Source organism: Psammomys obesus, unplaced genomic scaffold (genome assembly GCF_907164565.1).
Source record: "Psammomys obesus unplaced genomic scaffold, mPsaObe1.curated_primary_1811, whole genome shotgun sequence".
NCBI classification, from domain to species: Eukaryota; Metazoa; Chordata; class Mammalia; order Rodentia; family Muridae; genus Psammomys; species Psammomys obesus.
In genome coordinates, this window is record NW_026590628.1 from 333,942 (window position 1) to 349,685 (window position 15,744).

At 39.3% G+C, this 15,744-nt stretch overlaps 1 protein-coding gene across 1 annotated transcript; it reads right to left on the bottom strand.

Moving 5' to 3' along the window:
• Positions 1-1,286: 1,286 nt before the first annotated feature.
• On the bottom strand, positions 1,287-15,043 carry Znf322 (zinc finger protein 322). Its single transcript, XM_055608042.1, has 3 exons — positions 14,717-15,043; positions 13,852-13,938; positions 1,287-5,643 (listed from the first exon to the last, which is right to left on the bottom strand). The coding sequence occupies exon 3, from the start codon at positions 5,261-5,263 to the stop codon at positions 4,283-4,285; it is 981 nt and encodes a 326-aa protein (XP_055464017.1). The 5' UTR covers positions 5,264-5,643; positions 13,852-13,938; positions 14,717-15,043; the 3' UTR covers positions 1,287-4,282.
• Between the last annotated feature and the right edge of the window lie 701 nt (positions 15,044-15,744).

The window sequence follows — 15,744 nt, forward strand, 5'->3', positions numbered from 1 at the left end:
CCTAAATGTCCTAGTTTAGGATAAGGGGAGATGACCTGATCACTTCCATTACCTACAATGAATGGCCTCAAGCACATTGTGACACTGTGTCTATCTGTCCACTAAGTAATCACTTCATATTTCATTGAAGTCCTTGTCTTCTTTTCCCTGTACCATAAAATGTCATTACCATAAACATATGACAGGGTGAGATGTGGCAATGGCAATTCTCCAGAGTTGCGTTGCTTTTCTTTTCATAGCGGCTTGGCTATTCTTGGCTATTTGCATTTCCTTTGAATCAGTAGTCACTTTACACAGAAAATCTGCCTGCAGCCTTGATGGAGATTGCATTTTAATTCACAGATCAGTGTGAGGAAAATGATATGTGGAAATTGCTGCAATCTTCCACTTCATGAACTTGGTTCTTCATCCATTTATACTTTCTGTAATATTTCTAAGAATATCGTATTTATACAGTTTAGAAGACCTCATCATTACTAAGACACAGCATCCCTAGAACCTACTTCACCACATACAGCATTTGTAGTTGTGACTCAATTAAGGGTCATGATAGGGAGATTATTTTGGGTGAGGGTAAATTCAATCTTAAATGTTCATCTGAGGAAGGAAAAGGAAAGAGAGAAGGTGTGTTTATGAGAGAGAGAGAGGCTCCTAGAACCCTATTGCTTTTTTCCCTGTATCTAAAGCCATTCTCCCTTCTAGTTCTTCCTTCCCATACTCTCTCCCTCCCTCCCCTTCCTGATTTTTTGAGACAGTCTCACTATATAACCCTGGTTTGGCCTGGAATGCAGTATGTGGAGAAGGCTGGTTTTGAACTCACAGGTACCTGTCTACCTTCCAAGTACTGGTATTGCAGGTGAGTGCCACTGGCAGTTCTGAGATTCATAAAAGAAAAATCAGAGAGCAAGAATCATGAAATACTTGTAAGTCTTCCTACCTGATAAGGATGTAAATAAAATTATAGGCGAGATGCAGAAATACATTTTGTTAAATTTGATAGGTTAAGAAAAATTAAAAGAAATGAGGATGGGAAAGGGAAATGCCCATTCATAAGCTTTTCCTAGGAAATCAATAGAGTAAGTTTATGACTTACTTTCAAATACAGACAAAAACCAAATGAAAAATCCCTAATTTTCTGGATGAGCATTACTACAGCTCCATCGGAAAGTGTGGGGCCAAACTTTAAAATTAAGCTTACACACTGCATCAAGTACAATGCCCCAATGTAAATGTGGGGGACATGTTAATTTCTCATAGCATTACAGTGAAAACAACAATAGTTTTTTAGAACAAATGTTTATTTAAGAATTAAAGGTAAACAAAAACATAAAGCATAGAGGAGTACATGGACAGAATATAATTTATCTTATTTGGTCTGAAATCTTGAAAAGTTACTCTAACTACTTACCTGAGGTAGATTTGGGTTGGCACTGCTTCAAGGGAACCTCCATCCATCCCAAAAGTTACCTTCTAGCTTTGGTTACAGGCTCCCACGTGATCCTCTCCAACCTCAGGTTATGCTAAATAATACCAACACCTTCTCACCACAGTTAAAAGGCCTCAGGCCTGTTTTACATCCTCACAGTTCTGTTTGAGGAATGGTCCACTGTTAATCTAATTAGAAACTATAGACAATTACAAGTGAGACAGGCGGAAGGAAGGGTAAGTCACCAAACTACTAATACTTTAAACTTTCTCTCTTTCTCCATGGTCTTTCTCTCTACTGACTTATTAGCAGCCACAGTGACTTTTTTTTTTTTACTGCCATTATCATACACCCAGTATTATGTTACATTTCACAATTATCAAACTTCTGCCAGTTGATAGGCATGATTGCATGATTTTTCCCAAAGAGAAAAAACATATTTTGTGTGTGTTTATCACAATAGGAAAATTTTCACAGTACTAAAGTTAGTTGTAAAAAATTACTGAACGTGTCAGATCAAAAACACTGACAGAGCCAAGCAGTGGTGGTGCATGCCTTTAATCCCTGCACTAGGGAATCAGAGTCAGGACAATCTTCAAGTTTGAGGCCAGCCTGGTCTAGAGCTAGTTCCAGGACAGCCAGGGCTACACAGCAAAACACACACACACAAACAAAAAACAAAACAACAAAAAACCCAAACAAACAAATGATACAACCTGTTTTCTAAAAGGAACTGGAACCAGATTCCTTACTGAGCTAAATTCACTGGCTTTAAGATTATGATTACCAAACAACAATCACGTTGAGAGCTTACAGTCACATGTAAGGTAGCATCAGACCAATTTCATGACTCCAAACACTAATAACCCCTAGAGTACTGGTGTTCACCAAATTAATTACAACAAAACCAGAGGACTGTAATTAGCAATAAGATAATTAGTCTCAAATATGCAGGAACTTAAAATATTTGTATTAAAAATATTTTAAGCCAAAAAAAAGAAAAACAATGAGAAGTGACCATTAGATGGTCACTTAGAAGCTTGGGTCATAAGCTAGCCAAAGAATGTTAAAGACAATCAATTAGCCTACTGTACTGACACAATGTTTATCCTTAAAACAGGTGAATCTGCCAACCACTTCTCTAACATTTAGAATCCTGCATTCCAAACCAAGAATATACCTTATATTGTGTTGACTGCAATCCTTTCCCTGGGATTAAACTGTATTTTTCTTTCCTTGACAGAACTGAAATAAATGAAAAAGAACTGTGTCATTATGAAGTTTATTTGCTGCAAGCATCAGGATAATAGAATTTATATATATATTAGCTTTGGAGTCAGGATTTTGACTCCAAAATTCAGTGTCCTGTTGTTCCTCTATTAAGAATGCTTCACTGTGTCTCTCCTCTTTCTCTGCCTTACAACTTGCCCCGATTCCTTCTGCTACACAGTGGCTGATATGGTATCTACCACTCAGAGATGAGGCAACTCACAAAAACCTGGATACTATGACACCATCATAACCAGTATCCTAGAATTTGTTATTTTTACTTGAAAAAAAACATGGATCTATAAATTTGAAATTTCAAAAACCAGTGATAACTCAAAAAGATACTTAAGGGTCAACTTTGGACAACTTAGGACAATTTTGAGGGCAGCTCTTACTAAGTAAACAGCTGAGTATTCTGCTTTCTGCTGAGGTTGATCATGCAAACAGGAAACTACTGAGATTTTTAACCCAAACTTAAGTACTCCCTAGGTTCTTAGCAACCATTCCCATTCTAGCCAAGATATTCTTAAAAAAAAATCAAACAAGAAAATGGAAATCCAAATTCAAAGCACTCCTTTCTTCCAACAATAACCCATATCCTACCTTATAGACAAGATTACAGTCCTTTCCTTTATTGGATTTATGTTTTAGAAGTGAAACTAGAGCAATCATTAAGTGGTTCAGACAAAAAAAAAGAATCTTTACCTGAGTTACCCTCCCAGATCCATGCTGACTTGCCCCAGCTCCTCCAAAACAAGCTTCTAGGTCACTAAGACAGTATTTCTATACAACTCTATTTAGTTTTTTTACAATGTGGTTCAACTATGAGACAGCTCTTCTTAAACACAGTGTTATGTACAGATTCTCACCCACAGCTATAACTCTCACTGGAGCAACTTTCCTCAATAGAACTGGTTTTCTGAGGCCCAACTAGGTAAGACCTGCTAGTTTCTCAGACACAAAGCATTTATGGGTTTTCACTGATGTGAGTTCCCTGATAAGCCCCAAGAGCTGAAAATTAATAAGATTTTCTCATTCAGTTATCATTCCTCTGATTTTTGTATAGGAGGATGCAAACCCAAGTAAGACTCTCCAACAAGTGTTTTTGCCACACTCAAGACAAATATCCATTTATACCACTATGGCTTCTCTGAGGGTTAAGAAAGTCAGAATTCTAGAAGCTTTTTCCTGTCATTTCTGGGGCTTCTCCCCAGGGTCAATTTTCTGATATCCAGTAAGGTGTTCATACTCTTTGAAGTACTGCTGACACAAAGCATTTAAACAGTTGTTCTCTGGTGTGATTGTCTTGTAAAGATGAGGGCTTAACACTGCTGGAGAGCTCTCATACTGCACATGTAAGGCTTCCTACCTGTATGACTCTTCTTTTGAGGAAGATTTTCTAAAACCCAGAGCATTTGTTTAGCTCTTCACAAGTGTGGCTAATAAAGGTGTCCTAAGATGGTAGACTCTCTCTCTGGTCCCCAATGACACCTGAGATCTGAGAGAAATCTGAAATTCACCTAGAAGTCTTTCTCTTAACGAATTCTGATGTATACGTACATTTTTAAAAGGTTATGTGACTTCTTGTCAAGATATCCGTGAGGTTTCTGATGCATGAGAGCTTAGATCAAGACCTTTTTCACTTACATTATAGATGTACTCTTCATCAATGCGCATTGTTTGACCTTGAAGAAGGGCTGAGCTATGATGAAAGCTTTTATCACAAACACTGTATTTATAATGTAGCTCTTCTGTTTGAGTCCTCATTTTCTGCTGGGCAATGAAGTCCATACCTAAGAGGAAGCCACTCTCACACATAGACCATTGATGTGGTTTTTCTTCCATGTGAATTCTCTGATGTACAATGAGGTCTGAGCTACAGTTGAAACTCTTCTCATATTCAAGGCATTTGAAAGTATGAGTGTGAGTTGCCTGATGCCTAATTAGGTTGGCACTCCGAGTAAAACTTCTCATACACTCCAAGCATTTATATGGTTTCTCACCTGTATGGACTCTCTGGTGTACAATAAGGTCAGATTTCTGCCCAAAGCACTTCTCACAGGCACCACACTTATACGGCTTCTCCCCGGTATGAACTCTTTTATGGACAATGAAGGCGGAACGGTGCCGATAACTCTTCTCACATTTGTTGCATTTGTAGGGCCTCTCACCAGTATGAGTCCTTTGATGGCTAATAAGATCTGATTTTCCACTAAAAGCTTTTTCACATTCCAGACACTTAAACGGTTTTTCACCTGTGTGAGTTCTTCGGTGCCTTATGAGATTTGTACTTCGACTGAAGCATTTATCACACTCATTACACAGATAAGGTTTCTCACCTGTATGGCTTCGCTGATGGACAAGCAGATCAGAGCTCTGACCAAAATTCTTGCCACAGATGTCACAGGTATAGAACTTTTTACCTGCATGTGTTCTCTGGTGTCCTGAAAGGGCTAAGTGGTGCCAAAAGCTCTTCTCACATTTGCTACACTTATAAGGTTTCTCGTAATTATGGATCCTCTGGTGTGAAATAAGATCTGAACTTTGGATGAAGGTTTTTTCACACATATCACATCTATACGGTTTCTTCCAGTATATGATCTCTCAGTTTTCACAAAAGCTTTGTTCACATTCAAGGCACTGATATATTTGATTATCTATTTGAGTAATCTCATGTACATGAATATAAATCTTTTTCCCCTGCTGAGGGCATACATGGTATATTTTTCTTTTTTTGAGTTCTCTGGTTACATTTCTCTTCTGAAGTGTACATTTTCTATGTTTCCCTCCTAAGTGGTTTTCCATTGGTCTTCTTGACCCCTGTTTTCATAGTCATTTCACTGGTAACTTCAAAAACATATTTGTTTCAAACCTTTCCTTCATCAGCAGTTTGCATTTACAATTTTCCAGCATTATTTATATTAATTTCTTACTTGGCACCTCAAAACCTATAAGACAAAGTAGAAATATTATTTATATTTCTATCACTAAAAAGTTTCAAGGCCAAAATCACCGCAGGAAAGACTGATAGAAACTCTTTATTGGGGCTGGAGAAATGGCTAAGTGGATTAAGGTGTTTGCTGCCAAACCTGATGACCTGCATTCTACCCCTACAACCTATCTACGTGGTAGAAGTTGAGAACTGACTGTCCTCCAATAGCCACACTGATGCCATGTGGCTCCCACCCACCAACCCCTTACACACACTGAATAAATGCAAAGAAAGGGAAGGAAGGAAGGAAGGGAGAGACATGGAAAAGAGAGGGGAGGAAAGAAAGGGTCAGGTCAAATTTAGGTTGTCAGTTTTCCATAACAAGCATTTTTACCCACTGAATCATTTCACCAGCCCTCATCTATTTTTTAATAATTTTGTGACTAAAACAAAGTTTGTTATTTGAAATTTTCATAGCATAATTCTGGCAATCAAACTTTAAAAAATTTTTGGATTAGGGAATATGCAATTTGTGGTTTTCTTCTCTGCTATTGCAAACCTGAGAGACAATACACACAATAAAACACCAATAGGAGTTCATTATCTTATCAACCTGGGTAATTTGAAAACTAGGGCACTGGGCCAGCAAGATGGCTCAGTGAAAAGCCAGGAGGCCTAATCATTCCCTGGGCTTACATGGTAAAAGGAGAAAATTGATTTCCATAGGTTTCCTTCTGGCCTCCACATGTGCACACATTTACACATATAAATAAACAAACAATAAAATTTGGGCCCTTCTTTTGCCTTCCTTTAGCTGTGAAGTCAGTACAGGTTTAATAAGCAGTACACATGAAGAGCTTAAGTTAGCTTGGATGACTCCATTTTGAGATAAGAAGCCATCTTGTGCACACCTGTGACCACAGAATGTGTACTTGGCAGAAAACAGAGTTAACTCTCTTAGCAACAGCTTCCAGGAAACATCACAGAATAAACACTTGGTAGAAAATAGAGATAATTCCTCTGGCAACAACCAATCAGAATCGGGTGGGAAAATTCTCCCCAACATTCCAGAAGTAGTTTAGAAGAATAGCCATTGTAAGGTAAGCTTCAGCAAAAGTGTCACCTCGCCCCTATGACTTTTACCCAATCCTGTAACGCCAAGGCATGACCCCCCCCCCCCCCCGAGCTTGCAGTTTTTCCCTTTAAAAACCCTGTTCACCCAGGGCTCAGGGTCCCCCTTCTCTACTGCTGCGTCAGGGAGACTTGGGTCCCGTTTTAGAACACGTATACACTAAACCCTCATGTATTTACAGCAGAGTCGATTCCTGATAATTTTGGGGGGTCTCAAGAACTGGGCATAGCACACGTTTAGGAAGTAAACAAACCAAAGATGAGCATCTTCTCAGTCCTTCACACTATCATGTATAATCTTTTCACACAGCAACACTGTCTGTTACCTACTAATGTAAATATGATTTTCACCTTATTTTACTAAGAAAATGAAAGTGAGCAAGCAGAACAAGATTAAAGTACAGCCATCAGTGCACACCCACATAGACTTTCCCTGTGCTCCTGCCAGCACCTAGCAAACCACCTGCATGCTAAAGCACAGCTTGCTTCCTTCTCTCACCAAGGATGACAAGCTGCTGCTGCTCAATCATCTATGTAGGATTCCACCTGCTTTCGTCACAACTACATTCTGACAGCAGTTCTGCTGCCATTCTCCTGCATTATCAATCAACTTATTACATTCTACAGGACCTTTCTAGTTAGTAAACAGGCTATCCTTTCTCTTCTTTAAGAAATTTTTTTTAATTTTTTAAAAAATAAAATTAAAAACCAAACAAACAATACAACCAACAAGCAAATTCTCTCAACCATCCCAGCCTCAAACTAATTTTCCCATTCTGTTCTCCTTTATATTAGAACTTAATAAAAACAAATAAACAACAACAAAAATCTGTTAACTGTCTCCACCTCTTGTCTTCTAGGGTTTCTGGAACATATTCCAATTAGACATTCACCCCTAACTTGTACCCAAATTCCTTTAGAAACCTGCAAACATCAAGGAAACCTGACTCCTTGCTCCCAGCTTGAGCCAATTCTTTGCTTTTCCCCTAATCTGGTCTTTGTCATGGTTCAAGCAAGCAAGAACTATTTCCATTTCAAGGTCTTTATGTCCTTCATCACCCTCTCTCTCCCTTGCTTAAGGACTTTTCTTCTAGATGTCTTCAAAGTTTCTCTCTTTATTTAAATCTTTGCTCAACTGTTACATATTCTCAGTGGGGCTTTTTCTGACCACCTTATTCACCATTCCAACTCACAAACACCCTTTCCATCCTTTCTATTTTATTTTTCTCCACTGAATGTGGGCCCTAATAGACAAGAATCACCACACACACTTCCATTACTATTATTCAGTTTGTTCACTATTGTTTAACACCTAGGACAATGCCTGGTACATATGAAGTTCCCAAACTTACAACATATCTTCTTATTTGGCATCTATAGACTCCTGTATAAACTAAGAATCATTTGTTGCTCACTATACATCTACTTTTCTAGGCAGAGTATTCACAATGTATCAAAAAGGCCAAGTATCCAAGGAACAGATATTGGGCTGGAGCCTACATATAAATTTGTAAATGAAAATATCAAAACTCACTGAAAATGGCATGCTAGAGAATGTAAAAGCTCACCGAATAAAATGGAACAGAACTCAGAGAAAACAGCTCAAAAGGATCTCAAAGGCATACTAGGCACTTCCTGCTAAAGCGAAAATAGATGACTTACTTCATCAATCTACTACCTCCAGTTTTCTAATTTTCTTTTTTCCTTTTGGCTTTTTTCATGACAGGGTTTCTCTGTTTAACCTTGGCTTTCTTGGACTCACTTTGTAAACCAGGCTGGCATCAAACTCAAAACAATCCAACTGACTCTACCTCCCATGGCGCTAGGACTAAAGGCATGCACCATCATGCCTGTCTTCATTCTCTAATTTTCATTCAACACCTTTTATTATTTCCTTATGAAAGGCACAGACATTTACTCTTGCTTATTGCAGTGAGTGATAAATTTAACCAACAGAAGAAGTACCAATAAACAGATACCAGTGTTCCAAAAGTCACTTGGAAAAGCTTTAAAATTTAACTTTGGAGGATATGAGAACTGAATGTAAAGCATACAGATGTGTAGAAAATGTAGCTCCGTGCTGCAAATAGACAAAGTAAGACAATAATGTGCTTGTAAGGTTACCAAGTATAAGAAAAGGCCAACAGTCTTTGAGAAATGTAAGCTACATTACATTAAATATAAGCAGTCACAGTTGTGCTAAACAGTGACTATGTCCAATATTTTCAACATTCTGCACAGCAGTAGCCATCATTCAGATGTCTCGGCATCACAGAGAAACTCCTCACATCCTAGGCCCCTTTTCTCTGCTCATGTGATAGTATCCTACGAAGTATGAATACACTCATCAAGTAACTCCTTGTTAAACAGTAAAAATCCACCCTTATCACATAAGTGGATACTACTCTATGCATTTCTTACCAAATGGTGAATGAGTTCACTTTGTTGATTCATGCATGGTGAGTATCAGAGTGCTAAGGACTGCCTGTGGAAGGAATCCACATCAAACACTGGTTTGCTTATCTATTCACCAGAGGCCTTTTAGGAAACAGTTATCAGAAAAATCGCTAACAACATCTTGAGCAAAGAGCATTCTTTGTCCTTGTCAAAATCAACCCTCAAACCCTAAATATGAGGCTAAGTTTACAGAAATGAGCCCCTGGAATCTAATCTTGCCTTCTAGTCAAAGGAAGTAAAAAATGGCTTTTACACTGACAGAAAGCTCTCAATTCATCCAAAAATTTGAAGGATCGCTTTGCACTATGTTGTTTTATACCTCACAATTAAAGCCAAAATGTTGGCTTCATTTGAAAATTCATAAATCCACATCCAACCACTTCTCATTAGTTTCTGCTGCTAGCAATCTGGTTCAAACTACTCTGTCTTCTTAGCTGATTCTTATCTGTTGTAAGCCTAACTATGTGCCATTCCTAATCTCTACCATCTCAGAATGTGATATATTTATTTGGTCATATGATCGTTAAAGAATGACTAACGCTTCTAAGAATGACTAAATGAGGTCATCTGGATGGCCCTGATTCAACTGGACTAATGTTCTAACAAGAGATTAGGATTCCCAGAGTTGGCAAAGCAGCATACTCAGAAAGTGAAGACTATGTGAGGACACAGTGAGAAAGCAGCTATTGTAAGCCACGACAACCTCCAGACAAACTCTGATATTGGCTTTCTAGTCTTCAGAGTGTACAGGAAAAAAGTTGGTTGTCTGAAGCACTCAGAGTATGGTATTTTTTCTTTTTCTTTTCTTTCTTTTTTTTTAAATAGCAATTCTAAACAAGCTAACAAGCCATCCTTGTATTGCTACCCTATCTACACTTTCTATCCTGCAGCAGAACAATCCCATGTAAACAGAAAGCTAAATTACATACTTCTGTTCTTTTCAATAGTTTTTGGGGTTTTTGTTTCTCCCCCACACTCAAATCTTCACTGTCTCTCCGAACTTCTTCCTGACTCTTCTTACAGGGTCCAGCCACAATGGCTTCCCAAGCTGTTTCTCTTCTAGACACACTCTACTCAGGATTTTTGCATTTTCTTTCTTCTGTCCTTGGCTTTCTTTCTCCAGGTATGTGCATAGCTCTCTTAATAGCCCAATAACTATTTTTTCATATATCATCCCTTAATGAAACTGTTTCTAACCACTCTAATTTGTAAATTAACTCCAATGCCAATGTTACCTATCATCTGTTCCTGTTTTATCCTTCTCTACAGCACTTATCACATCCTAACACACTTCATAATTCACTTATTAGCTTACTGTGCACTGCTAAAAATATAGTAAAAAAGTTTAGTTTAGTGTTCTTTCCTAGTAGAGTAGTACTACGTACACATGGTGTTTAAAAAGCACTTGCTGTCATAAGTGAATTTTCAAAGAAATTCTGCTTTCTTGGGCTCGAGATGGCTTAGCAGTTAAGAATGCTGACAGCTCTTCCCAAGTACCCAAGTTTGATTCCCAGCACCCATTTGACAGCTCACAGCCCTTTCTCACTTCAATTCCAGGGGATCCAACACTCTCTTCTGGCTCCCATGGGTACCATTCCTACATGGTATATAGACCTACATGCAAGCAAAACACTAATATACATAATAAAGTAATAATTAAAAAATTATATTTTCTCCACACCCCAATAAACAAGAAGGTCTAAGACACCACAAAAAAAAAAAAAAAAAATTAGCTTACCTATAATCTAGACAGATGAAAAGCATCATTTACTTTCTGGTCTTGAGAAAATCAAAATTAAAAAAACAGCTTTCCATAAAATACAAGTACAAAATAAATTTTATACCAGATCATCTATATATAAAACACTTAATATTGACTAAACATTTCCCTTAATAAGAGGAAATGAGGGCTGAAGAAAAACTCAGCAGTTAAGGGACTCTTTTAAAATGTTTTTAATTGGGATGAGGGGGTGTCTGTGTTACAGCCCTTGCTGACTCGGAAATATCTCTGAAGAGCAGACTGGCCTCAAACTCAGAGATGCACCTGCCTGTGTCTCCCAAGTGCTAGGATTAAAAGTGGTACATGCCACCACTTCCTAGCATCCAATTGTAAAAAATTTAAAGTGCAAATAAATGCTATATTTTATGTAAGAAAGTAGAAATTTTTAAAAACTATATTTAAAACTAATTTTAAAAATATTTTTAAAACTGTACTTATTTATTTGATCAAAAATAAATTAGCACTAGCCTCTACCTCTACCATGGAGGCAAGAGAACTGTAAAATGACACAAAAGCAAATGACAGCTGAGTGTGGTGGCCCACAACTATAATTTCAGTACTTGAAGATAAGGAGGAAAACTGTCACAAGTTTGAGGCCAGCCTTTGCTATAAAATACCAAGCTGCCTGACCTATAAACTAAGGCCCTGTTTCAAAACAAACCAAAAGGCAATTTGTTCCAAACAAATAACAAGATCACCCAAAAGAAGGAAATAATAACTGATATAGAATGAGACCATGTAAATTCAAACTAAAGGCAGTATTAATAATAAACAATTAGTATTTTATTTTATTTGAGAAACAGTCTCATTATGTAGCTCAGGCAGGACTTGAACTCTGATCTGCTTGCCTCAGATCCCAGAGTACTGAGATCACAGGCACACACAACCTCCCAAACTGTATACAATTCATGAACTCTAGTTAGGGGGCTTTTCCTCATAGTACATACTGGTTGGTGTGTATATCAGAGTTGGATAATGGAACATATATTCCCCACAGTTACAGAAGGAAGTTACAAATAGAAAGAACAAGATTAGAATGAACGCTGTACTGCGGTTAGCTGGAATCAAGACGGCAGTACCAGGGTTAGGTCACAGTTTGTACTATATAGGGAAAACAGGTTTTTATCCTAATAATGTCAGCAGTCAGCTCACAGAAATGCAATCAGAGCAATAATGTCCACTACTGAACACTGAGACTCTGGGCTCTAGACACCATTCATCACTGAAAGGAATCAGGAGACGTGACAGATAACATGGTTTGCAAAGCAGTCTAGAATAAATATCTTTGTTGAACTAAACTGTAGACTGCTCAAACAAAAACACTGTATGTTGTTTTTTACTGTCTTGAGATGGGGATTGAACCCAAGGCCTGCACACACTTCACACTCTATCACTGAGCTACATATCCTATCCTTTTTACATTTTGAGAAAGGTTCTCCCTAGATTGCCTAGCTAGCTTTGTAGCTTACAATTCCCCTGCTTTAACTCTTTAACTGAGTTTGCTGAGAGCTTGGGAAATGAATCAGATTATTTCATTAAACTACCAGTGCAAAGCATCACAATTTCCCTCAATAGCCAAGAAAGTGTGGTGCACAAGAATAAACAAAAACCAATTTAAAACCAGGAAACAATTTTCTTATGCAACAAAATATGTTTGGCTATCAAACTTCAAAACAGACTATGATAATTCCCAAGTTTAAAATACTGTTTCTTACCACATTTAGAATAAAATCCAAGTTTTACTGCCCTTCATAATATGGAATTTCTGTCATTTTCATCCTCACAGGCACCTCATAAAGTTTAGATTCTTCTGCCTACACCCTGTTTCTCCATGTAGCTTTCTCCATTGTTTGATTCAAGTAGAAGATGGAAATTTAATACCTCAGAAAGCAGCACACCTTGACGACCCTACCTAAAACACTTCATGTCCCTTCATGTCACCTTCTGTCTCAACATCACTAACCAACTTTAAGTATTTTATGTATGTTCCTGTGCTTGTCTCTCCTACTATAACATAACATCTACTATGGTTAGGACATTGTCTTTTGGTTACTGCAGTATCTGTAACATTTAAAATATATCTGTTAAACAATTTTTTAAAAAAGTAAACAAGTATCAGAATAAAAAATGAGTATCATTATTTTTGGGTCTCCAACAAAACAAGGTAAGTTTCCATCTGCCAAACACAAACACATCCTCCAAATCTTAGCTCCAGGCTGGTGTCTCTAAAATGCTTTTCTTAACCCTCCTAGGAAGAGAGGACTTATCTCTTCAGGATCAGTATCAGACTGCATTTCATAAGCAAAGAACAGACAAAGTTCAAACAAACAGGTTGAGCAACAGAACTTCAGAACTCAGGAATCTTTTCAATTAAAGTATGTATGGGATGATCAAACAGTAAATATTTAAGTATCAGCTGAAAAACCATACTTGCTATATAGGTTTAGATTAGGGATCACCTCTCTTAGTTTTCACTGATTACATGGATTATGGACACCTAATTCTCCCAAGAACACTTTAAAATCTGATATTAACACAACTGTCTGCATTTTACCATAGAACACCTGTTGCTTATGGCAGTTGGCTAACTACCCCAGAACTCACAGGGAGGTAAGTAACAGACAGGGTTTAAATATCCATCCTACAGCCTGCCTGAGTGTTGGGCACAGTGCCTTCTTTGTATGGCAAACCAAAAGAGGGGCAAACCTACTGTGACTATTCATGTCTGCTGGAAAAGTAGAAAGTGTACTTAATTGTTATGAAAGGGCCGCGATGTTAGCAACCAAAAAGATCATCTTTCTTGTCCCATCACTACTCCAAAATTCACTTTTGTATAGAAACAAACACGTCACTTACCGTAACAATAACTCAACGACTTTTTCTTTTGGGTCCACAAGGTCTCTCTAATCCAGAGCTATTCATTCTATTCAACGCTTCCCTCTGCTAGAGGAAAAAGCAACAATGTTGAACATGGCTTCAAAGCTTACAATTTTTTTTTTTTTTTTACAGCCAGCTATTTAAATATTGTCCCATGGAGCTGAGACCGGTGGTGCACACCTGTAATCCCAGTATTCAGGGAGGCAGATGAAGTCGGATCTCTGAGTTCGAGGGCAGCCTGGTCTACAAAGTGAGTCCAGGGCAGCCAAAGCTACACAGAGAAACCCTGTTTTGTCCCATGCACTCTGCAATCCAAACATGATCCTTCAGCCAAATTTTGTCTCTTCGCATGTTTGCTTATACCATTACTCTTTCAAGAAGCAGTTCCTTTCTGACCTGCTCTATACAAAACAAGAATTCTTCTAGCTGAGAGATTTTTAACTTCCCAACAAAGCCCTGGGCCTTGTCTTTCTCCTGCTCCTTGTTTTGGTATCACTTAATTTTGGTGTTAAGACAGGAAGAGTCTCATGTAGCTGAGGCTGGCCCTGAGTTCCCTAGCCTCCACCTCCCAGACGCTCAAGTGACTGATGGGCGCATTTATTATTTCAACTTCTAAGATCAAGGATTAATTCTTCGCGCACTAAAATCTGCAGAATTACGATACATGAATGCAATGTTACATAGAACCAGAGCCCCTAAAAATAAACGTCCATGGAATGCTTTACGCAGACAGATTCCGCGGCAGCTTAAGGCCTTAAGGCTGGGGGAGGGTCCACCCAAGGACTGTGGTTCTCCGCACATTCAGGAAGGCTACAGACTGCCTTCGAGCCCGGCTCCACACTACCTCCAGGACAGTCCAACGGATTCTTCTCCCAACTTTTCGTCGATGGTGAACTCAGTGGCTCAGCTCCAGCACCACCACTACCGCTGCCAAAGGCCGCTCGCTTACCCGGCCGCCTGGTGTGGCACTTCCGGTGATGGGACCCTCGAGCAGGGGCTTCCGGGACCACGCACTCCGCGGCGGCGGGTTTCGTCCCAGCGTCTGTTAGGGAGGGAGGGTGGAGCCGAGAGGCTGAAAGCCATTCACAGGGTACCAAATAGGCAAACGGGCCCACCCGCGCCACAACACCGAAGCAGAGAGCCCTCACCCGCAGGGAAACAGCGGCGTACCCCCGCCCTCAGGCACGTACCCACTCCTCACAGGGCTTCCGGGCTCTGGGCCAATAGGCACCGAGCCTCCGGAAATGGGCGGAGCCTGAGCGCGCCTGCGCCCTGTCGCTTTCCGGCCCGCAAAGCCAGCTTTTGACCCCTGGAATTTGAGACCCAGGAGGGGGCCTACTCTGTAGTCCCTGACTGACTGAAAACATGCCCCAACCCGGGGGCAGCTAGTCCACTGCAGCTCTGGACTTCTTTCCCCATCGCTTTCAAACCTGAAGCCAGGAATGACATCCCAAGGATAGATGCTGCTTCCCAGACTTAAACACCCTGAAGAGCGGGAGAAGTGTGAGGTTCAAAGCTGTCTTACCTGAGCTGCTAAAATATCTAACCAGTACACTGTGGCTGATGCTGCCTGTCATCCAAGAGGCCAGTGAGCAAACAGGAATTGAATCTTGTGTGTGTCTGTGTTGTTTGAGAGTTTAAGAGCTGGTGATTTAAGAAGGTGGCAAATTGATTTGTATTCATCTTCAGCCAACAGGTTATAGAAGGACGACAGCTGACTTGAAAAGGGATTATTGGAATAAACCGGGTGACTAGTTTTTCTAGAGCCCTCTTGGGAAGATCCCATGAGTAATGTGTTGGGTTTATTAATTTTTCTTTCAGTCCTCACTCCTGACTCAAGAACTGTTCGACTCTGCCAGCAGGCTCCAGAAA